The 25243-nt window shown below is 44.9% G+C and overlaps 1 protein-coding gene across 1 annotated transcript in view; it reads left to right on the top strand.

Moving 5' to 3' along the window:
- LOC124552498 (chaoptin) overlaps positions 1–25243 on the top strand; it is a 231614-nt gene that overhangs the window by 152843 nt on the left and 53528 nt on the right. The window contains exons 11-14 of the mRNA XM_047126782.1: positions 6547–6831; positions 20159–20299; positions 22802–22987; positions 23131–23283. Of these exons, the coding sequence (XP_046982738.1) occupies positions 6547–6831; positions 20159–20299; positions 22802–22987; positions 23131–23283 (765 nt within the window). The remainder of the gene's footprint in view (positions 1–6546; positions 6832–20158; positions 20300–22801; positions 22988–23130; positions 23284–25243) is intronic.

Genomic DNA, 25243 nt, shown 5'->3' on the forward strand with positions numbered 1-25243 from the left:
GTAGCGGTCTTGCGGTTCCAGACTGCAGCGCCTTTAACCGCACGGCCACTTCGGCCGGCTACTTTTAAGCCTTTCAGGGCAGAAAGTTTTGAAAAGGTTTGAAAATATGTATAGAGTTTGTTACAAACCAATACGTACATTGCATGAATGTATACTGGGTAATTTGCGCTGAATTTTAAGCAAAAGCTACTTTATAACGTATCTCATTGTGTCGTACAATAATATAATTTTATAGGTATTTTGGTGAAAAACAGGGTGACCGAAAAATCCATTAACATTTAAAAATAGAGAAGTAGAACTTGATACACATGCCTGAAATGAAGTGCGTTTTTATTGAAACCAAAAACAAGTGTGAAAACTGGCCAACATACGGCGCTGAACAGCAGCCCGGCAGCGATACTGCATGAGAATCGCGTATAAAATATGCTGAAATTGGGCTACCGAAAATCCTACAGCTGTCGTGGAGACCCTATTTGCCTGACAAGAAAGTCGCGGTGTTGTGTAGCTTTACCACATCAGTCGTGATCGGACACTTTTTCTTCGACGAAATGCGGGTCGCCGCTTTTCAGACTGTCAGCGTGACGGGTGCGGGGTACGCCGGTGTGTTACAGAATCTCATCATCCCCAACCTGGCTGAACAGTAATTGTGAGTAGCAAGTCAATATTAAACAGAATCGAAGTCCTTAAAAGAAAACAGAATTAAAAACAAAAACAAAAACGATTGAAAAGTGTGACAAATTATTCACAGAGTGCTTTGGTAACAATCCTTAAAGAAATGTGAATGAGCTGTGAAATTTAAACAATTGACATACGTGTTTCATGCATTAAAGTAAAGGAAAATGGAAAACTCTAATGAAAAATGGGAAACAAAATGGATACTTCTAGCGAAGGTATTCACTGTAACTGAAACATCCTCTGATAACCATACAATAACGCAACTGATAAACTGTTGGCAAATTGTTCACTGTACTTCGGTGAACGTCGCAGTCGTTGATGACTTTCCCACAGGTAGGCCATGTACTGCACGGCGTCACTCTGTTGTAATTCAAAAATAGCATAGGCAATGTGTCCCTAGACCACACGCCTACCCCGCGCGGCTGTCATTTGAGATGGCTCCAGTTCTTCTTGTCTAGGGGTCTGATTCTTGAAGCTCAAAATCTCACATCAGGTCCTCACGGTTGGTTTAAACTAAATAAATCTGAAGAGTGTTGTTGCAGCATTTTTTACATAAATATATTTTCTCACATTTTAGTATATCATGCAGTATTTCGATTTTTCCCATTAACAAAGCCGAAATTACATTGTTCGCACGAAAATACAAAAACACGTCCGATCACATCCGAGGCAACTTACGACTCCCACACGCTGCGGAAATAATATTCCAAAGGGTTTACAGTTTTTATTAACAAATTATTTCTACTAGTTTCCGTTACACTATTAATTTCGATTATTATTTCATAAATGAAGCAAGAAAGAAACAGGATTGTGTAATTAAGAATAGAAATTTTAAGTGTGCCAATAATTCGTAATTTCAAATGTTTCTAAAAAAACAGAAATTTAACTGTACATTCAGAACTAGTACTTATCGATTATAACATCGGAAATAAAACATTTTATGAAGTAATTCCTATCCATAAATTTTCGCTTGAAATATAATTATATGAAAGTTTTCAGGAAAGCAACTGAGATAATACTGACCTGCCCAAATTCGAAAAGGTAATACTGGCATCGACCAGTAGTTTTGAGGAAGAGTAATGCTGGAGGAGGATGTCCCGTTACAAACTCTGTACATCTAAATATTTATGACATCGTGTCTCCTGAGGCATGTGTCGTACAGTGATGGAATTTTGCAGATACAATCAGTGATACACGTAGGCTTTGTCTGTAAAACGTTAGTAGTAATGAAGTATGCCTGATGCTGAGGTTTTACGTCATCAGCAGGGAAAATGGAGCAAGCATTAAACTTTTTTCATTTGTAGAATGAAATTTTCACTCTACAGCGGAGTGTGCGCTGATACGAAACTTCCTGGCAGATTAAAACTGGGTGCCAGACCGAGACTCGAACTCGGGACCTTTACCTTTGAAGTATGGAAGGTAGGAGACGGGGTACTGGCGGAATTAAAGCTGTGAGGACGGGCTGTGAGTCGTGCTTGGGTAGCTCAGTTGGTAGAGCACTTGCCCTCGAAAGGTAAAGGTCCCGAGTTCGAGTCTCGATGCAATTCCTACAAGATTAAAAGACATCAAGAAAATAAAAGCAAAGTTAATAAGTCTGAAACGTAAGGAACTGGAGGGACTTAAAATAAAATCCAAAGCAAAGTCAGTCACTGAAGATGAGACTGCTGCATTGTACCACCTTGTCAGACACGCCAAAAATAGAAGAAGAAGTTTCATGGATGAACTTCAAATAGATGATGGCACCATAATCACCACCCAGAAGGAAATAATTAAAGAGATCTCAGCGTACTATGAACGTATGTATGCGTCAGGGGAAACAAACGAAGAAGAATACGATGACCTCTTTAGGACATATCTTCCACGAATATCGCGAGATGGTGATGAGAACATTTCTTCGGACATCACCAAGGAAGATGTATTAGAAATCGTGTGCAGCTCCCCTGCTAAAAAATCTCCAGGACCTGACGGACTGCCCATTGAATTCTATAAACGATTTTGGACCCTAATAGGAGAAAAGTTCACCGAAATTGTCAATGAAGTCTTACAAGGAAAGCCAGTGCCTGCAGAGTTCAAACAATGCAAAATCGTGTTGATCCCGAAGAACAGAGGCTGCAAAAAAATAAACAACCTACGGCCGATTTCGCTTTTAAATTCAGATTATAAAATTATAGCTCGAGTAATTAACAAGCGCTTTACACCATGCACTGCTGACATCATAGGCCAACAGCAGACTTGTGCTTTTAGAAGAACGATTTTACAAACTGCGGCTTTGTATCGCGATGTCATTGCGCTAGCGCAGGCAAGTAACATAAAATGTGGACTGCTTTTCATAGACTTCCATAAGGCATTCGATCAAATTAATCACAAATACCTGATAGAGATAATGCGCCGAATGGACTTCCTGCCAAAAACCATCGACATCATCAAGAACATGGCAATGGGTGTTACTGCACAAATCTCCGTTAACTGTCAACTGACAAAAAAAAATTGAAATAAAAAGGGGTGTTACCCAAGGAAGCCCCTTATCCATGCTCCTGTTCGTTATATCGCTGGAACCTTTCTTGAGACAGCTACAGCACAGGCTGACAGGCATTACCATTCAAGGAACAAAGACCGTGGTAGGTGCTTACGCGGACGATGTAGGCGTAATCATCAGAGACCAAACAGATGTGACACAACTAGAGATGATACTTGCAAAATATTGTTCCGCATCAGGTGCGAGGGTAAATGAAAATAAAAGTAAATTCCTAAATATAAAGCGGCTTGCTAACTTACGCATTGAGTGGGCGAACCATGTCAATGAACACAAAGCTCTTGGAATGGCATTGACAACGTCCCTTATAAAAATGATAGCAATAAATTGGCGGGAGGTGGCAAGAAAAATCAAGGGAGCTTTGATTGAAAACTGTCAACGTAGCATAGACCAGTTCCAGAGAATACTGTTTATCAACACGTATATTTTATCCAAGGCCTACTACATAGCACAGGTTCTCCCCATTCCATCAATGGTGGCGAAGACGATCATGTCCACTTCAGCAAAGTTCTTGTGGAAAGGGGAATTGTTTCGAGTGCCGGTGAAGACAGCAGTTTTGGATCCAAGCAATGGAGGAATGGGTCTAACCGACATCAAGTCTAAAGCGATGGCATTGTACGTCAAACGAACATGGAGCATAATGTGTAATGATCCAGGGTGCATTACAGCAAAACTATACGATATTGTCAGGCCAGAAAGTGTAGAGCCGCCGATAAATATACAAAAAATAAGTTTTAAGCTGAAACACATTAGGGAGTATTATCTTGAACTAAGTTATCTCAGCAAAAAGATTTTAAACTCCAAAAACATTACAGCAAAGGTGATTTTAGCTGAAAGGCGGAAACATGAAAGGAAAAATAACATAGAAACCAAATATGCTGGAATAGCATGGCATGTGGTCTGGAAAAACATCAGTAGTGATGTTCTTTCGTCTGACGTGAGAACAGCGTGGTACAAGGTAGTCAATAACATCATCAGCACTAATGAGCGCCTCTTTGCCGTCGGTTTAATTGACACAAACCTCTGCAGCAAATGCAACCTCGTTGATAGTGTGCCTCATCGTTACACTTGTGGAGATCGGATTATCAACTGGAGGTGGACCAGGGAGAAAATTGCTCAAATAACAAGAACTTCAGCAAACAATGTACCGACTAACATTTTCTTCAGACCAGAGGAAAGTTACTACCCTCAGGCAAAAAATAATGCAGTGATTTGGTTAATGGGCAAATATACAAGTTATGTTTTTAACAATATTGGGAGCGATGAACATATTGAATACAAGATGTATATGGAAAATGAATTCGAGAAAATACTCAAATATCAGAATCACAATAAGAAATATGGTAACATGCTCCGAATTGTCTTCAACCGAATGGGTATAGGTTAGGAACTGGATTCCTAGTAGAGAGGGAATGGATTGGGTCACGTTCCCGACCCTAACCTCACCTGCAAGTCACACATGAAAAATAAATCAGCAGTACAGCAGATACAAGAATACGGCGAGAAACATCTGGTGTCTGATATAAAGGAAGATCATGAACTCCCTATAGATGCGTTTAGAAGGCTGGAACTGACAAAAATAACAAGGCAGTGAAATATTTTGCGATGTCGCTGTTCGGGACTTCTCTTCTGTCCATGTAATTTACCCTGGAAAGAACACATATCAAGGATTTACTGAATGATTAATTTGGGCCAAGGAAATGATGATGAGGAACCGGCTGCAGAAGAAGAAAATGTGCTTGCTGAACTGCCACCAGTTGAAGGTGACAGTGAAGGTGCTAAATTGTGCTGCTACTAAAGACTCATTTTTTGAATGCTGTAATTCATGACTGCAATTATCTGTCATCTTATTTATGTCATTTCATTGTAGCCATTTTTGTTACTGTTTCTAATAAAAAAAAAAGTTGGTAGAGCACTTGCCCTCGAAAGGTAAAGGTCCCGAGTTCGAGTCTCGGTCCGGCACCCAGTTTTAATCTGCCAGGAAGTTTTTTTCTTTTGATCACTTTGTGGGGAGTCTCAGCGGGAAAAGTTTTGAGGTTTGAAACTAAGCTTAAAGTTTGTTGGCAGTCGCATTCTCAAATACTGCACAAATAAAGTCCGGACATTAGGGCGTAGTGCGTTGCATTCGCCCCACGACATACAAACAGTTTCTAACTGTAATACTCGTATTATTGTGTTAAACATTTAACCTAAGATTATGTTCACGGTAAATGATGACAGCCAAAACAGTTGCTGGATAAAGATTTATTAAAATTCTTGACCACGGTTTCGGTATATATAAATATACCTTCATCAGAAGTAAAATACGTAAATACTTCTGATGAAGGTATATTTATATATACCGAAACCGTGGTCAAAAATTTTAATACATCTTTATTTAGAAGATTTATTAAAATTCTTGACCACGGTTTCGGTATATATAAATATACCTTCATCAGAAGTAAAATACCTAAATACTTCTGATGAAGGTATATTTATATATACCGAAACCGTGGTCAAGCATTTTAATAAATCTTTATCCTGCAACTGTTTTGGCTGTCATCATTTACCGTGAAGAACTTCAACAGTTGCTGTTTCAGCCACGTTTAAAATCTTGAAATAAGTATATGTATCTTATTGAGAAGATTGTGAGAGGATTTTATGTGGTGTCACCACCAGACACCACACTTGGTAGGTGGTAGCCTTTAAATCGGTCGCGGTCCGTTAGTATACGTCGGACCCGCGTGTCGCCACTATCAGTGAGTGCAGACCGAGCGCCGCCACACGGCAGGTCTACTCTAGACTCCCTAGCACTCGCCCCAGTTGTAGAGCCGACTTTGTGAGCGATGGTTCACTGACTACAGAAGCTCTCGTTTGCGGAGACGACAGCTTAGCATAGCCTTCAGCTACGTCATTTGCCACGACCTAGCAAGGCGCCATATTCAGTTACTATTCTGAACAGATAATATTGTGAATCATGTACGGTCAAGAGCGACGTTCATCATTAATGGATTAAAGTTAAGTATCAAACTAATTCCGTCCGCTTTCTGAATTCTAATTCTTTGTCATGTTCCAGACCTCACGTGAGTATAGTTCTTCCCTTCTCACTCCAGCCTGCGTGAGCTAAAACGTGTGCATTTCGGACCCCACACGGTGTTGGCTCTTCTGCCAACCCAGCATTTTAAATTTTTAATTTCGGTCAATAATTATGTGAAAATGCTAAATATCGACGTTTTGTTGGGTGTGGAAGATGTCAGATAGACAAAGAGAACTGTGCCCGGGGTTGCAGGATGGGCTATTAGTAACAGAGACAGAATGTGGCAGGGGTGCAGAGCTGGACGGTGGCGTGGTGCCGGCAGGTGCTGATGCTGTCGCACAACCTGCTGCTGGACGTGCCGGCGGAGCTGTTCCGCGCCATGTCGGACCTGCGCGTCGTCGACCTGTCGCACAACCGGCTGCGCGCGCTGCCCGACTCGCTGTTCCTGGAGCCCGGCCTGGAGCGGCTGTCGGTGGCGGGCAACGCGCTGAGCCGCGTGCCGCTGTCCGCCATGGGCCTGCAGGCGGCCGCCACGCTCGTCGAGCTCGACCTCTCGCGCAACACCATCACCACGCTGCACGGCCACGACGTCTTCGCCCGGTTCAAGGTGAGTCCGTGCTCGTCGCCCGCCTCCGCGCGGCTGCCTCTGAAGAGGAGGTGGACGCCGTGTGGAGGGCCATGGAGGAGCTCAGGTCGCCGCAGCAGCTGACAAAGTGCCGGGTGAGCTGCGCACCCCAGCATCTGGCCCAACTGGGCAGAGCCCCACAGACCTTCTGTAGGACTCCGACATTTGGTGGACTAGTGTAGCAGCAGCTGCAACCCAAAGTCCTATGAGACGGACTGTGGCCCTCCTGGGCAGAGCCTCTGCCAGAGGTCGCTATCCCAATAAAAACTGGGCAGAGCCCCACAGACCTTCTGTAGGACTCCGACATTTGGTGGACTAGTGTAGCAGCAGCTGCAACCCAAAGTCCTATGAGACGGACTGTGGCCCTCCTGGGCAGAGCCTCTGCCAGAGGTCGCTATCCCAATAAAAACTGGGCAGAGCCCCACAGACCTTCTGTAGGACTCCGACATTTGGTGGACTAGTGTAGCAGCAGCTGCAACCCAAAGTCCTATGAGACGGACTGTGGCCCTCCTGGGCAGAGCCTCTGCCAGAGGTCGCTATCCCAATAAAAACTGGGCAGAGCCCCACAAACCTTCTGTAGGGCTCCGACATTTGGTGGAGTAGTGTAGCAGCAGCTGCAACCCAAAGTCCTATGAGACGGACTGTGGCCCTCCTGGGCAGAGCCTCTGCCAGAGGTCGCTATCCCAATAAAAACTGGGCAGAGCCCCACAAACCTTCTGTAGGGCTCCGACATTTGGTGGAGTAGTGTAGCAGCAGCTGCAACCCAAAGTCCTATGAGACGGACTGTGGCCCTCCTGGGCAGAGCCTCTGCCAGAGGTCGCTATCCCAATAAAAACTGGGCAGAGCCCCACAAACTTTCTGTAGGGCTCCGACATTTGGTGGAGTAGTGTAGCAGCAGCTGCAAGCCAAAGTCCTATGAGACGGACGGTGGCCCACCTGGGCAGAGCCTCTGGCAGAGGTCGCTATCCCAATAAAAACTGGGCAGAGCCCCACAAACCTTCTGTTGGACTCCAACATTTAGTGGAGTAATGTAGCAGCAGCTGCACCCCAAAGTCCTATGAGACGGACTGTAGCCCACCTGGGCAGAGCCTCTGCCAGAGATAGCCAACCCAATAAAATCCACTACTGGGGATCGCTCAGACCACTCTAAAACCTCAGAAACATTCTATAGGATTGCAGCATTTGGTGGAAAACTGTAGCAGTCCTAGGAAACGGACTGTAGCCCAACTAGAGCGAACCTTTGTCAGGGGTCGCTAAACCATTCTGAAACTCCGAAAACATTCTATATAACATCTTGAATTCTGTAACAGCATGCCCATCTCAGACATCCACAAGGTAGACTGCAGCCTGACTAGGCAGAGCCTTCACGAGGGATCGCTGTCCACTGAAAAGCAACGGTCAGGGATATCTAACTAACAGTGAAACCCCAGAAACTGTAGCAGTAGATGAAACCCTAAGTCTCACAAGATTGACTGCAGCAGGCAGAGCCTTTGCGAGATATGACTGTCGTTATGTACACTACTGGCCATTAAAATTGCTACACTACGAAGATGACGTGCTACAGACGCGAAATTTAACCGAGACGAAGGACATGCTGTGATATGCAAATGATTAGCTTTCCAGAGCATTCACACAAGGTTGGCGCCGGTGGCGACACCTACAACGTGCTGACATGAAAGTTTCCAACCGATTTCTCATACACAAACAGCCGTTGGCTGGCGTTGCCTGGTGACACGTTGTTGTGATGCCTCGTGCAAGGAGGAGAAATGCGTACCATCACGTTTCCGACTTTGATAAAGGTCGGATTGTAGCCTGTCGCGATTGCGGTTTATCGTGTCGCGACATTGCTGCTCGCGTTGGTCGAGATACAATGACTGTTAGCAGAATATGGAATCGGTGGGTTCAGGAGGATAATACGGAACGCCGTGCTGGATCCCAACGGCCTCGTATCACTAGCAGTAGAGATGACAGGCATCTTATCTGCATGGCTGTAACGGATCGTGCAGCCACGTCTCGATCCCTGAGTCAACAGACGGGGACGCTTGCAAGACAATAACCATCTGCACGAACAGTTCGAGGACGTTTGCAGCAGCATCGACTATCAGCTCGGAGACCATGGCTGCGGTTACCCTTGACGCTGCATCACAGACAGGAGCGCCTGCGATGATGTACTCAAGGACGAACCTGGGTGCGCAATGGCAAAACGTCATTTTTTCGGATGAATTCAGGTTCTATTTACAGCATCATGATGGCCACATCCGTGTTTGACGACATCGCGGTGAACGCACATTGGAAGCGTGTATTCGTCATTGCCATACTGGCGTATCACCCGGCGTGATGGTATGGGGTGCCACTGGTTACACGTCTCGGTCACCTCTTGTTCGCATTGACGGCACTTTGAACAGTGGACGTTACATTTCGGATGTGTTAAGACCGGTGGCTCTACCCTTCATTCAATCCCTGCGAAACCCTACATTTCAGCAGGATAATGCACGATCGCATGTTGCAGGTCCTGTACGGGACTTTCTGGGTACAGAGAATGTTCGACTGCTGCCCTGGCCAGCACATTCTCCAGATCTCTCACCCATTGAAAACGTCTGGTCAATGGTGGCCGAGCAACTGGCTCGTCACAATACGCCAGACACTAATCTTGATGAACTGTGGTATCGTGTTGAAGCTGCATGGGCAGCTGTACCTGTACACGCCATCCAAGCTCTGTTTGACTCAACGCCCAGGCGTATCAAGGCCGTTATTACAGCCAGAGGTGGTTGTTCTGGGTACTGATTTCTCAGGATCTATGCACCCAAATTGCGTGAAAATGTAATCACATGTCAGTTCTAGTATAATGTATTTGTCGAATGAATACCCGTTTATCATCTGCATTTCTGCTTGGTGTAGCAATTTTAATGGCCAGTAGTGTAGTAACACAGAAATCTTCCAAAGGAGTGTAACATTTGAGGTACTGTAGCAGTATGTACACCCTAAAGTTCAATGAGACGGCGTACGGTCAAACTGGTCACAGCCTTTTCCAGGGATCGCTATCCCAGTGAAAGTCACTGTCAGGGACCATCTTATTTATCAGTCCACCTAAATTTCTAGAACCTTCTACAGCACCACATTTCAAACACTTCAGTTCTCATCCTTCTCAGTTTTCCCCTGGCCTACGATTCACTTCTTTCACATCAGTTTCAAGCTGTTTCTCTGAGAACTTCAAACAACTTCCACCATTTCACACTGTCCAAAGATTTTTTTAGGTCGACAAATTCTGTGAAGTTGTCTTGATTTTTCTTAAGTGTTGCTTCCATTGCCAAGCGAACCGTTAGAACCTGCCTCTCTTGGGTCCTTAGCTTTTCTAAAGTCGAAATAATCCTCATCTAACAGATCCTCAATTTTCTTTTCGATACATCTGTATTTTATCCTTGTGAATAGCGTGGGTGCGTGAGATTTAACGTTTATTGTGCGGTGTTTCTCGCACTTACCTGCCCTTGCTACCTTCGCTATTATGTACATACTGTTTCGAAAGTCTGATATGTCTCCAGACTCGTATATTCTACAAAGCAATAGTCGCTTGGTTGCTACTTCTGGATCCCCTACGTCTTCCATACCGGCTCCTACATCAGCCAGTTCTTCCCCATCGCAGAGGCCTTCAGTGTCCTCTTTCGACCTATCCAGTCTCTCCTACTTCACTGAGGTGACAAAAGTCATGACGATAAGCGCATGTACAAACGGCGCGAGCATCTTGTACACAACTTTTAAAAGGGCAGTGCATTGTTGGAGCCGTCATTTGTACTGTCATTCCTGTGGAAAGGTTTCCGATGTGTTTCTACCCGCACGGCGGGAATTAACAAAAATTTCATGTAGAGTGGTAGTTGGAGCTAGACGCATGGGACATTCCATTTCGGAAAGAGCTACGGAACTCAGTATTTCGTGATCCACAGTGTCAAGAGAGTGCCGAGAATACAACATTTTAGGCATCATCTCATTCTGGAGACGACACGGTGGCTAACGGCCTTCACTTAAAGAATGAGAGCAGCAGCGTTTGTGTAGTCAGTGCTAACAGACATGCAGCATTTCATGAGCAGAAATCAATGTGGGTCGTATGACAGATGTATCCGTTAGGGCAGTGCGGCGAAATCTGGCGTTAATGGGCTATGGCAGTGGACGACCGACATCGCCTACAGTGGCTCTCCTGGGCTTGCGACGATATCAGCTGGACTCTAGAACTGATCAGTAGAGTCCCGATTTCAGTTGGTAAGAGCTGGAGGTAGGGGTCGAGTGCTGCACAGACTCCACGAAGCCGTGGACACAAGTTGTCAACAAGGCACTGTGCAGTTTGGTGGTGGCCCCATAATGGTATAGGCTGTGTTTACATGGAATGGACTACGTCCCCTGTTCCAGCTGAACCGATCACTGACTTGAAATGATTATGTCTAGCTACTTGGAAACCATTTTCAGCCACTCATGGTCCCAAACAGCGACGGAATTTTTGTGGAAGACAGTGCACCATGTCATCGACCTACAATTGCTCGCGATTGATTTGAAGAACGTTCTGGACAACTCGAGCGAATAATTTGACCACCCAAATCGCCCGACACGAATCCCATCGAAGATTTACGAGACATAATCCAGAGGTCTGTACGTGAATAAAATCCTGCAGCGGCAACGCTTTCGCAATTACGGACGGCTATAGGAGCAGCATGTGTCATTATTTCTGCAGGGGACTTCCAAATACTTTTTGAGTCCACGGCATATCGAGTTTCTGAACTACGCCAGGCAAAAGGAGGTCTGATACGATATTAGGAGGTATCGCATGACTTTTGTCACCTCAGTGTATTCTACAGCACACCAATTGTTACGTTGGGGAAAATTCAAAGCATCGTTGGTCCCAACAAAGTATATCACAGATTATGACGTCCCAAAGCCGTATGTCAGTGACATATTATTATTATTATTATTTATTATTATTATTATTATTATTATTATTTACTCGAACATCACCGGTATAATGGAAGGTGCGTGGAAAGAATGTCTGTATATGACAACTGTTGAAGTGATGAAGTATGATTTATATACACTAAAGCACCATCACTATTTTCAGAGCAGTGAGGTGGAAGCCCATAAGAGGTCGACCCCGTAATGGGACAGTCATCTGTCAAATGGTTCAAATGGCTCTGAGCACTATGGGACTTAACTTCTGAGGTCATCAGTCCCCTAGAACTTAGAACTAGCGTAGCGGTCGCGCGGTTCCAGACTGTAGCGCCAAGAACCGCTCGGCCACTTAGATCGGCATCATCTGTCAGTTGGTATAAAAAAAAATAAAAGAAAAAGAAAGAAAATGAGACTTCTTGGCAGATTAAAACTGGGTGCCGGACCGAGACTCGAACTCGGGACCTTTGCCGTTTGCGATCAAGTGCTCTACCATCTGAGCTATCCAAGCACGACTCACGGCCCATCCTCACAGCTTTACTTCTGCCGGTACCTCGTCTCCTACCTTCCAAACTTTTACAGAAGCTTTCCTGCGAACCAAATGGTAGAGCACTTGCCCGCGAAAGGCAAAGATCCCGAGTTCGAGTCTCGGTCCGGCACACAGTTTTGATCTGCCAGGAAGTTTCATATCAGCGCACACTCCGCTAGAGAGTGAAAATCTCATTCTGGAAACATCCCCCAGGCTGTGGCTAAGCCATGTTCCCGCAATATCTTTTCTTCCAGGGGTGCTAGTTCTGCAAGGTTCGCAGAAGAGCTTCTGTAAAGTTTGGAAGGTAGGAGACGAGGTACTGGCAGAAGTAAAGCTGTGAGGACGGGGTGTGAGTCGTGCTTGGGTAGCTCAGTTGGTAGAGCACTTGCCCGCAAAAGGCAAAGGTCCTGAGTTCGAGTCTCGGTCCGGCACACAGTTTTAATCTGCTAGGAAGTTTAATATCAGTGCACACTCTTCTGAGGAGTGAAATATCTCATTCTGGAAAGAAAATGAGCTCTACATTCTGACCACAGTGGGCCAGTCGATATTGTCAACTACCGTATCATTCTCTGCCAGTGATGTCATTTGGATGCAATGTGCAGGGGCACGGGGTCATCAGACTCATAAAACCGTGTAGTCGCTGCTTCTCAGTCAGCTGGCATCACGAGGCTAAATACACCTCGTTCCAGTCATCCCACCAACCGGCAGTCATGCCTGGGACTTCCGCACAGCAGCCGGATGTAATGACCACTCAGCGACAGAGGCGAAAGGTCGGTCTTCGGCTTCCACCGTATTTGTGCGAGATGTGAGAACTCTCGTAGTCTCAGATCTGTCGAACCTTAGCCCGAATGAATATCTCTGGGAGCACCTCAATCGGATTGTTGACTGTCTGTTTCCTCTGCGGAACCTGCTTTAGCAGCTGTGCAGACAGAAGGTCTCCGCATTTCTGTACAGTACTGTAATCAACTGAGGCTGTCAGTTCCAGATCTCTTAGCTGTACTGTGCATTAAAAGTGATGTGTTATGTATCTACCGCGTGCAGATAACAACAGGACTCAGAAGCAAACTAGTTTGTGCAGTGTAGCTATCTACCGCGTGCAGATAACAGCAGGACTCAGAAGCAAACTAGTTTGTGCAGTGTAGCTATAAGTGTCAACAGGAGGTAACTGTACTGCATTTACTACATTCGAATAACAGTCTGTATTTCAGGGAAGTAAAACAACGCTCCAGCAACATTCCAACCACTCCAGGTTTGACAAGTTACTGGGACTGTGAAACACCCAGTCCACAGGTTTACCACATCTTCAGTGGGAGGTAGTAGTGGCTGACTAGAATTTTGGAAGTATCTGAAAAGCTCTTTTGGCTCTGATAATTATCGTGTACGTGGCACATTCTAAGTCCTAATTGCAACAGTAAAAAGGCATCGGCTTTGCTCAGACTGCTGTATTCTTTAGCTAAGTAAAATGTCAATGTCAGCCAGCTCTTTATGCAGCCACTGCACTTCGCGTAGCGCAGTCAAGCCATCGTGCTGTGGATATTGCTCTCTACTCTACTCTGCTTCATACCATGCTGTGCATACTGCTATTTCTCTACACTAGTCTTAATAATTTTTGATGGCAGTAATTGGAATCGTCGGGTTTCACTGTGATGAGAAGCCATACGCGTGCTTGCTTTTTTGGTACTGTGTTACAAAATGGTCTGCTTTGCTCATGCTGCTGTATTGTGTAGCTAAGTAAGTTGTCAGTGTCAGCCAATTGCTTTTGCAGCTGTTGCACTTTGCGTAGTGCCTTCGAGTCATCGTGCTGCCCAGCTGCTCACTGTGTTGTGTATTGGGCTGTTTGCTCTGCTCTAGTTTTAACAATTTGGTGATAGTAAGTGTAATAATCAGGTGACGCTGTGCTGAGAATTTATATGTGTGCTCGCTTTCTTGGGACTGCTGCAGGTTCTTGCCCTGCTTCGATAGTATTTGCACTCACAGCTGATCCTACGAAAGGACTGTAAGGACTAGCGTTCCTCGATTGCCTTTGTACTTACCATGACTTGGAGCTAAGTGCATGCAGCGGCGCAAATAAAATTTCCTCCACTGATATTTCGGCCGCATATCGTCCGGCTATCCTCAGAGTGAGTCACAACACTGACGACAAGATTTTTTTTCTTTATTGTTATTTTCAAACCTGTTAACAGGCAGGCCAGCAGCAGCATGCTAAGCCGCTCTTTGGACTCAGAGAAACACACAAGATACAAATGAAGACATCGAGAGAAAAAACATGGTGGACATAGAAACAGAGACAAACACTTTTTAAAATACATGGAGCCGTTCACGGGCGTAGAGTCCAAGATAAAATTTGTTCAGACACTTGGACAGAGACGAATATTGTCGCATGTGAACGTAGGTGCACAAAAACGAATAACACTGAACCACTTAAGCACAAAACGACGACACACACAGAACACGAGGCGTTGATCACCGGCGCGCGAATGTTCACTAACCGGCTCGCGAATGTTCACTAACCGTGTAGGAGTCCGGGGACCTGCCAAGAGAGGAGGAGGGTGGGTGGGAGAGGGATAGGGGAGAGCAGATGCCAAGGGCAGAGGAGATAGGGGGAAGGGAGGAAGGGAGAGGGGAAGCCCGGTGGAAGAGGGGAGGAGGGAGGGGACGGGGGAAAAGGAAAGGGAAGGGAAGGGAAGAGAAGGGAGGGAGGGAGGGTGCTGAGAGGAAAGGACACAGGAATTGGGGGGGGGGGGGACGACAAGATGCCAAGCGCGGCCTTATATGCCTCCACCGCGGCGGTACTGCGCATGCGGGTCACAGATGCTGGTCTGCGACAAAGAAATACGCTTACACATGCGCCGCTTGTGGCGAAGGCGTACAGACATTCGATTCGCTTATCGATGTATGATCGTCGGCGGTGACACGATGACGACTTCTCTGCAGTTTAATTACCCCAAGAGCCGGATTCCATGCTTTGTCCAAATTAAAACCATTACCTCTATTTATTAAATTATTAGCTAATCTAATCTCTATAGCTTCTTTGAAGACAGATTCCCAAAAGGAAGAGGTGGATGTTAAAATCTTCACATCACTCTAATTCATGGAATGTCCTATATCAATACAATGTTCGGCCACAGGTGATTGTCTTGCTGTAATAAGCGTGTGTATCTTCGATGCTCCGCACATCTCTCATGAACGGTGCGTGTTCTTTGACTTATGTACGACTTCTCACAATTTCCGCAAGGAATCTGATACGCACCCTGTTTACGAAGCTGTAAATCGTCTTTCACAGAGCCGAGTAAAGCTGCGATCTTCGTGGGGGGGTGGGGGTGGGGGGTAGGGGGGGCTGGAAGATTACCTTAACACAGCGTTTCTCAAGAATACGGCCTATCTATTTAATAAATAAATGGTTTTAATTTGGACAAAGCATGAAATCCGACTCTTGGGGTAATTAAACTGCAGAGGAATCGTCATGGAGTCACCGCCACCAATCATACATCGATAAGCGAATCGAATTTCTATACGCCTTCGCCACAGGCGGCGCATATGTAAGCGTATTTCTTTGCCGCCGACCAGCATCTGTGACCCGCATGCGCAGTACCGCCGCGGTGGAGGCACATAAGGCCGCGCTTGGCATCTTGTCGTCGATCTTGTGACTCACTCTGAGGACGGCCGGACGATACGCGGCCGAAATATCAGTGGAGGAAATTTTTTTTTTTTTGCGCAGCTGCATGCCCGAAATTTAATGGACTATTCATTACGCCGCTATAAGTTGAAAATGCTCATGAAGAACACTTTGTCTACCGTTGTGTATATTGCAGCTGCTTGCACTCTCTGATACTGTATGTTGACCGATCTGATCTTTCAGTGCCGTTAGCATGTATTAAAGCCCTAAAATGTCTCACAATATAGCTGTGCTAAGGCAGTAATTTAGCGAAAATGTTGCAAACTATTCCGCAAATACTGAATAGGTCAGTAACACGGTCGCCGCTTCCGAAGAAATCATTTACCGGAGCAGGTTCTTGTTTAATGGAGCTAGCGGGTTCTAATTACGCAACTGCTGTAAATAATTGTCATCATTATCTCAAGTATTAATAGATTTTTCATAGCTGAGTACGTGGTAGTTATCGTCCGTAGCTAAGATAACCAGCGAAAATAGCCCACGCAACTGATCAGTCAGGAGTGCAATTATATATTTCATGTCTTCTAACTAGCGTCATGGAACTGTCAAAAATATGTCATCTTTCCACTACAGAAAACACGAGATCATTTAGAGAGAATGTAACTGTCTTTTAAAATCGATCTTGAAGGCCAACACTGCTTCAAAAACATCAGTGAAATTCAAGCCAATTAATTAGTCACTTTTCTGAAAACTTTTCGGTACGAAGATATTCAGCTTCCTTTTACTAAGATTCAGTCAGGTAACATCTCTCCTTCTTTTCAGTAAAATGATTTTGATTGCATTTATGAACATAGACATCAAGTACAAACGATTTTGAATCAAATAACTTCTCCACACAGGTTCTGCGTAAATATCATCTTCTTTGCCGTTTTATATGTCTACATAATACATTTTCACAACATTGACGTACTAAAAGTAGCTCTGATGGGCGAATGTATTGGTTTCAGCTTAATGCAATTATGACAGTTAGGCAACTAACTGATACAGAGTTGATATCATACAAACGGTTTCCATTTTTTCTTTTACAATACAAATCAACATCTTTTTAATAATAATCAAAAGCCGCAGCCCCAAAGACGACACCTTCTAGTTTTGCATGTTAGTCAGGTCGGTAGCTGTGGTAACCATGACGCCGGACCTTGCTATAGCAAGTCCTCTGTCGTTCCTCCAGCGTACTCGATACCACATAACATAATGAACAACAACGCATTGTACACACAATGTTTAACATAAACCATGCACATTACAAACGTACACTGACGTGACAAGTCATGGGACAGCGATATGCACAGACAAAGATGGTGGCAAACCGGCTGACACAAGGTAATAAATGGGAGCTGTCATTGTACTCAGGTGATTCACGTCAAAAGGTGCCGACGTTATTCTTAGTGTGAGTGCTTTCTGATTGTAATTTTGGATCTGTTTTTGAAAGGCTTTTAGGAATAAAATTCACATTTGTTAAAGGTAATTTTATTTTCCATCAGTTACTTTCTGGCAACTACTTACACACTCACCTAGTGTGATTAAATGTGTTAATGTTATTGGTGAATCGCTAGTAAATAAAGTAAATTCTTTAAGAGAAGGTTTTTGAAAGTTTAAATTCACGGTTGAATTGTTATCCATAAAAACTGCTTAGTTGTTTGGAAACTTGACGTCCATGAATGACTGCAAATGATTTCCAAGTAGCCGAACACCCAGATGCTCCAATCCATTCCATGCAAAAACAACCCACACCACTATGTAGTTACTGCAATCTTGCACAATGCTTTGTAGACAACCTGGATCCATGGCTTCGTAGGGTCTGCACCACACTCGAACTCTACCATCAGCTGTTGCCAACTGAAATCAGTTCCGATCTGACCACTCCACGGTTCTCCAATCCTCAAGGGTCCAACTGGTTTGGTTGGACACGGGTGCAGGACAGGCGCTGCAGACGGCGCTGTGGTGTTAGCAAAGGCACACGCGTCGGTCGTCTGCTGCCGTAGCCTCTTAACGCCAAATTTTTCCGCACTGTCCTCAAAACGCCAAATTTCGACAGGCTGTCCTAACCGATACAGTCGTTGTACATCCAACATTGGTTTCTGCGGTTATTTCACTCAGTGTCGCTTGTCTGTTAAGGCTGACAACTCCATGCAAACGCCGCTGCTCTCGGTCGTTAAGTGAAGCCCGTCGGTGACTGCGTTTTACGTGGTGAGAGATAATGTTTGAAATTTGGTATTCTCGGCACACTCTTGACTCTGTGGATCTCGGAATACTGAATTCCCTAACGATTTCCAACATGGAAAAAGTGCAATTTGTTTTTAAAAGGGCTCCTACGAGGGGAGGGTGGCAACTTTATAAAAATGACTATTTAAATAAAACCCATGAAATTCAGACTTACATAAAGTGTACAACATGCTCTACACATATACCGCCTCACAAGATGATAGGCAAGATAAAAACATATTTCAGGAATTCGACCTTTACCTTAATTCTATAACTTCGTTAACACCGAATCCGACAAACATGACAGAGGCATCTATTAACGTACGGCAGATTGACGGGGGGGTTACTAAACAACCCGAACCGCAGATTGCTCTAAACTTCCACAAGGGACAAGCGGACCACCCAATTCACAAACAACCACCTTCCCGCGGGTGGGCAAACGGAGAAGAATGGTGGGACGACCCCAAAACAAAGTTGCTGGTGACCTCACCAAGAAAAGAAGTAGAATTTAACAAGTAAATGAAACAACATATCTACAACCACTTAACTACTAATAATCTGCGATGTCTGGCGAAGACCTGGCGCAGCCCCCCCCCCACCCCCCCACCCCCCCACCCATGCTCTCCCTAACCGTCCGCTGCCAGCCGCTTCAACGGACGCAGGAAGGCGCGCCGATCTCCCGTCTCACGGCGTCGCAGCTCGCACCGGCCAGACCGATGTCGTGGTTTCGCTCCTGTTGCTCTCGTGTGAAGAGCGAAGCCACTACCCCTTTCTATACTGCGCTGCCCACTGGACTCATGTGGGGACCTCACATGCGCCGACGCTCAAGGCGGATAAGTCAGTGTCTCAGTGCGCGACCGACCAACCGACCGATCCAACCGCCAATGACCACTGCCCGAGCAACTCGAGCAGACTGGCGACCTAAAGCACAGACTCAGATGCAGGAACTCAGCCCCGACCGGGCGACCACTAGCTGAGTTCTGTTACTGGCGGAGTGGCAAGACTCTCATTTTCTGGCCTTAAAGTTGACCCAAAGGACAGCCACAAACTGACTAGACTGAGACTGTCAGACTCACCGGCTGCGGAGCTCATAGCGCCCCTTAAATGCACGTAAACAGGCAACTTTTCCCCTTTCCCACCAGAGGGAGACACCAAAGCTGCGATTGCCTCAGCGGCGCCCCCGCCAGAAACGGAAAGCGACTGCGTTACACTATGCGCTGCAGCGCGCTCTTCAAAACAGCAATTTTTACCACGGCTCAACGATAACCCTTGTCATCGGATTGCAGTTGTTCGTGACTGGTTTGAAGAACATTCTGGGTAATCAGAGTGAATGGTTTGGCCACCCAGATCGCCTGAGATGAACCCCACCGAATATTTATGTAACATAACGAGACATCAGTTCGTGCACAAAATCCTCCACCTGCAATACTTTCGAGATTATAGACGGCGAAAGGAGCAGTAAGGCTCAGTATTTCGGTAGGGTGCTCCCATAGACTCACTGAGCCCATGCACTAAGCCAGGTAAAAGGAGATGCGACACGATATTAGGAGGCGTCCCACGACCTCAGCGTATGTACTTCTTATATCATGATCAGTGCATATTTACTGTATTCTCTTTAACATAAACACTACGTAATTTATATACACAGTGTCTTGCTGACAGTCAGTACCAAACTTGTAACTACGGTTTTCGTTCCAAAAAAATGGAATGAAAGCACTGTTTCAACAAGTTCGAATCTCGTAAGAGACACTTTTCTTACTTTCTTTTGAATTCTGTAGAATATATATTACCTAACTGAATTGATAATGCAAGGAGGCTGAGGGAGAGGTTGTGTAGCTAAGCTGTAGTGGTAGTTCTGCTTGCATTGCACTGGGGCTCAGGCATGTCAGTGGTCGTGTAGCTGTGCTGTAGTGGTGGTTGCGCTGGCAGTGGTTTGGAAGTCCAGGCACGTCAGGGGTGGTGTGGTGGTGTTGCAGTCGCTGGCGCGCCTCGACCTGTCCCACAACCGGCTGGTGCGCGTCGAGGATGCTACCTTCTCCACACTGGCCAGGCTCGCGTCGCTGGACCTCAGCCACAACCCGGAGCTGCTGCTGGACTCCAGGGGCCGTTGCTTCCAGGTTGGTGATTGCTCTCTAGTAAATTTATGGATGTCTTAAACAAGAATTCTGATCCCTCGTTTATGGTGCATATCAATGGATTCATATCTTTTGTGGAATTGAACTTCATTTGTCTCCTAGATCAGGCAATCTGTTATCTGAGGAGTATGGGTGATACGGGCAAATTAGGTTAACATGATGTTGACTATTTTCATGTTCAATCTGCGTCATGTCTGAATTCAAACTCGAGCTTTAAAGATCATTCACCACGTTCTTCCTCAGGAGATGACTCATTGGCGTAGGCCCACGTATGGCTGTCATACAGTAATGATCTGTCTTACTACTGGTGCAGTAAGGCCGACATCATCATCATCGTAAACTAAAGGCTATACCTTGTCGAGTTAGCCACGTCATCCTCTTCAATTCTTCATACGATTTTATCCCCATATCTTCTTTGATGTTATTAAAATACGTTGCTCTTCGCCTGTCTCTTGGTTTCTCCCCTAAAACTTTTCCTTCAAATACGTTCTTTAGGAACTGATTGTGTCTCATTATGTGCCATATCGTTTTTTATTTTCTTCTTCGTATATAATTTAGCAGCGCTCTGTTCTCATTCACTTCTCTTAAGAGAACCGAGTGAGGTGGCGCAGTGGTTAGACACTGGACTCGCATTCGGGAGGACGACGGTTCAATCCCACGTCGGCCATCCTGATTTAGGTTTTCCGTGATTTCCCTAAATCGCTCCAGGCAAATGCCGGGATGGTTCCTTTCAAAGGGCACGGCCGACTTCCTTCCCCATCCTTCCCTAATCCGATGAGACCGATGACCTCGCTGTCTGGTCTCCTTCCCCAAAAACAACCAACCAACTTCTCTTAAGACCTGCTCATTACTTTTTCTATCTACCCAGCTTGTTTTCGTCTTCACATCCGTATGTTGAGACACTCCAGACAAAAGTTTTGGCAAACTGTTTCCTTCTTACTAGGATTATGTGATTGTGTGTTAGTAAATTCCTTTTATTTTGGAAAGCTTGCTTATCCAAGGCTATTATTTTCTTTATATCTGTGATACATTTATTGTCGTCAGTGATTGTGCTCCCCAAATAACAGAAGTTCTCAACCTGCTCTAGAACATCATCTCCTAGTTTAATATTAACTTTACCATTTTCTTTTGTCTTCTCTACTACCATAGTTTTCGTTTTCTTCTTATTTATTTTTAGATTAAATTCTTTTAGGATTTTGGCAAATTTTAGCAACATAAACTCCATTTCCTTTACTGAGTCCTTATTTTTGCCTTCTTCTTCACACCATTCACTTCTATCTCTGCTTCCTGCCTTCTATACAGGTTCCACATTAATCTTATCTCCCTCCTATCAAGATATATTTCCTTCATTGTTCGGAATAACTATTTACAATTAACCATGTCAAATGCTTTTTGTAAATCTATACAGGTGAAGTAGATTTTCCTATTAACTCCAATTCGTCTTTCTAATACCATCCTCAGAGCTAGTATTGCCTCTCTAGTTCCTTTTCCGGATCTGAAACCAAACTGGTCTTCTCCTAGGTTTGCCTCAATTTTCCTTCTTATTCTATTATTTTTATGTTTAACATTCTTTTCGAAGTGTGAGATAGTAAGGTGATAGTTCTATAGTTCTCACAGTCCAGAGAATTTCCTTTCTTGGGGATTATTACTGTTTTGATGTTAAGCATATCTGTAGGTGGTTCTTTTCCATCTTCATAGTACTCTTTAATAAGTTTATGTAAGTACTCTTTTAACAGAATCTTCCGTCAGTTCTTGGTAGAACAACATTATAATATATGAAAAGCACCAGTTTGCTTTTGTTCTACAATATTACTTTTATTGTAAACCGGTTTTCGGCTTACAATAAAAGTAATATTATAGAACAAAAGCAAACTGGTGCTTTTCAATTACTATAAGTGCTCTTTTGTTGATTCTCCAATTTCCTTCAGTATTTCTGCTGGGATGTTATCTATGCCTGGGCGACTGGGGCGGGATTTTCGTGCAGAAAAACAGCAAATGATCTGTGAAGAGGGTGCAGTTCCTCCTACCCCTATGGCCAAAGTTATGGGGCGCAGTGGGAAAGGAGGCTGCACACAGCCCCACCAATACCCTTTGAAATAAAGTTTCTAATTTTGGTTCTTTGTGAACGTTCCATCTCTAAAGCCCAGCTCCTAGCTTCAAACAGATCATAGCCACTGACTCCATTGAATTAACTATGAAATATCCACATTTCCATCTTTTCTTTTATTCCATGAAGTATGAGACAAGATTTTCGTATCCTCAAAGGAGTTTTTGTATCCTTTTGTAAGGCAGCGTTCCCCTACCTTAGACTTTTACAAGTTTGCGTCCAGTGTAATGTGGTTTGTTTCCCCCTTGTAATTTTAACATTGAAAATTCGTTTCATGCTTTATCTTGCCCAGTGTATTGCTTCTTTTGTTCGTCCTAAATTCAGAGAACGAGAGTATTTTGGTACCATTGTGTGTACTGAGCTGTCTGTATTCACAGGGTCTGGAGGACTCTCTGCTGGAGTTGGGGCTGGAGAATGTGTCGTTGTCCAGCATGCCAGACCTAGCACTCAGCTCACTGCGGACTCTGCGGCTGTCCAACAACATCCTGACCACGCTGCCCTCTGACCTGGCGGCCAACATGTCCCACCTGCGCCACCTGGAGCTGGCCCACAATGCACTGCAGGTAAAACAGGCCCAGTCGTCACCAGACACTGACCTACCTCTGTCGTGTGGTGTGCCCCATTTGACAGTGTGCCCCATTTGACGGTTTGATCCATTTGATGATGTGCCCCATCTGACAGTGTGTCCCATTCGACTGTTGTGCAGGCAGTGCCGCCCGCAGCCCACGCACTCCCACACCTGCGCCGCCTGGTGCTGGCCGGCAACCCCATCTCCACCATCAGCAACACATCTCTCCTGGGTGCTGCGGACAAACTCACCGAACTGGATCTGACAGAGCTGCCACTCAACTACTTTGAGGTGAGGCAGGAGCGAGAAGTCCAGCCTTAGGTCACTGTGTGTGAAATACAATTGTTCACTCAAGGTAGAGAGTTTGAATCCTAGAGCTGGAAGAAACACTCAGTGAAAGAAATTGCCCATTGAGGCAGCAGAAATGCTGGTGCACATCTTCTGGTCACCAAATGACGTATCAGCATCTTACATTGATTTCCAAGCATCAACTCCATTTGTGTCCAAAAGCCACATTATAGCATGTGGGGTAAGGTACACAATGCCTAGCTATTACCTCTCCTCCCTCCTCCCATCCATAGACATCTGCAGAAATATATACAAGGGTGTGCAAGATTCATTGTTATTTTTTATCAAACTGATTGAGAGTTTGAGAATGCCAGATCCGACACTCAGTTCGATGCGTTAAATGGCATTGCTGCTGAACAGGGGGGAAGATCCAATATTGTTGAAAACCATAGAAGCCTTGAAGGTGGTGGAATGATCAAAGGTGAATTCCAGTTAAAAACAGAACATTGTAAAACATATGCTAGGATCCGTTGGGGCAGAAATTATTGCCCATAATCCCAGTTATCCTAAAATTTTTCCATGTCGCTCCAACATCTGGTCATCTGGGATTCGTGATGACTCTAGACACAATCAGAAGTGGATATCACTGGCCAGGTCTGTTCTGATCCATTAGACTTAAATAATGCCAGTGACGGAAGCATATGCCCCAGTTACCTTCTAAGCATTTGGTACCAGCTGCAGCACCATTCGACCAAAACTGGAATCGACCTCTTAGGGGGTTTCCCAAAGGCGACAAACTGGAATCAGTCTGCATTGAATACCTCACCCATTATGCTGTGCCAATTGCTCAAGGTATGGAAATTGCAAAGTTCCTTGTAGACGACCTCATTTTGCAGCATGGAGCATTCCATGTGATGATCTCTGATCATGGGAAAGTATTCCAGTTGTGACTAGTACCAGAGGTGATTTCACATTGTAATATAACGCACTGGGTGACAGCTGCCTGCCACACCCAGAAGTGGTGTCACAGGATGCATTAATAAGACACTGTCAGACACGCTTTCAATGTGGGCTGATGTGGAACGGAGAGATTGAGATACAATACTGTCTGCCAAGGTATTCCCATAAGGCACTGCGAAACAAAGCATTACAGTCTTCACACTGTTCTTCCTGCTCCACAGCCGTGAGGCCAAAATGACAATGGATACACTGCTCCTGTTTCAGCTGGAGGATGTACAGGAGGAGTATGTGAAGAATCTCATCAACAGGACTGAAGAAGCAAGGCAGCTGGCTAACATACAGACTCTGGATGCCAGGGGAAAGACCAAAAGCGCTATAACGCCAAACACCAACCACTGAGATACAACCCGGGAGACTTAGTGTGGAATTTTGTACCTGTGCAGAAAGTAGGACTATCGGTATAGCTATTAAAGCACTGTGTTGGGCCGTTACTTCATTCTGTATACACACGTATCAATTTGAAAGTTGTTTGAATCCAACAAGAGCCAACAATATCATTAAAAGCAATCGATGCCAGTCGTGTGGAAAAGAACTTCTTACTTCTTGTTTTTATGGGGAAATAACATTGCCCCCATAAGAGGCCCCTTCCGCAACTCGCATAAGCAGTGTCTCACAAAATAGGATCTCCTAAATTTTATAGGACCTTTAAGTAGCCCAAAGTAGCTTTGTACAAAGAAGAATGTTTTGTGAATACAGTAATGCCAAACAAGACAGGTGATCCCTTTTTATATGAGCGTTATATTTTCCCTACAGATGTCACCAATGCGCTGTAGGCAACCCGTAAATGCCAACTGACAACTCACGTTATTGTAGCAGCTATAACCTATACCTATTACATTTGTTAATTCTGCTATTGCTGCTAGAAATGAAAAAGGAGCAGTTACTGTGAATATATATGACTGGCTAAATGTCTTGAATAATTGAAATGCTAAAAAAAGTACCT

Source organism: Schistocerca americana, chromosome 10 (assembly GCF_021461395.2).
Source record: "Schistocerca americana isolate TAMUIC-IGC-003095 chromosome 10, iqSchAmer2.1, whole genome shotgun sequence".
Lineage (NCBI taxonomy): Eukaryota > Metazoa > Arthropoda > Insecta > Orthoptera > Acrididae > Schistocerca > Schistocerca americana.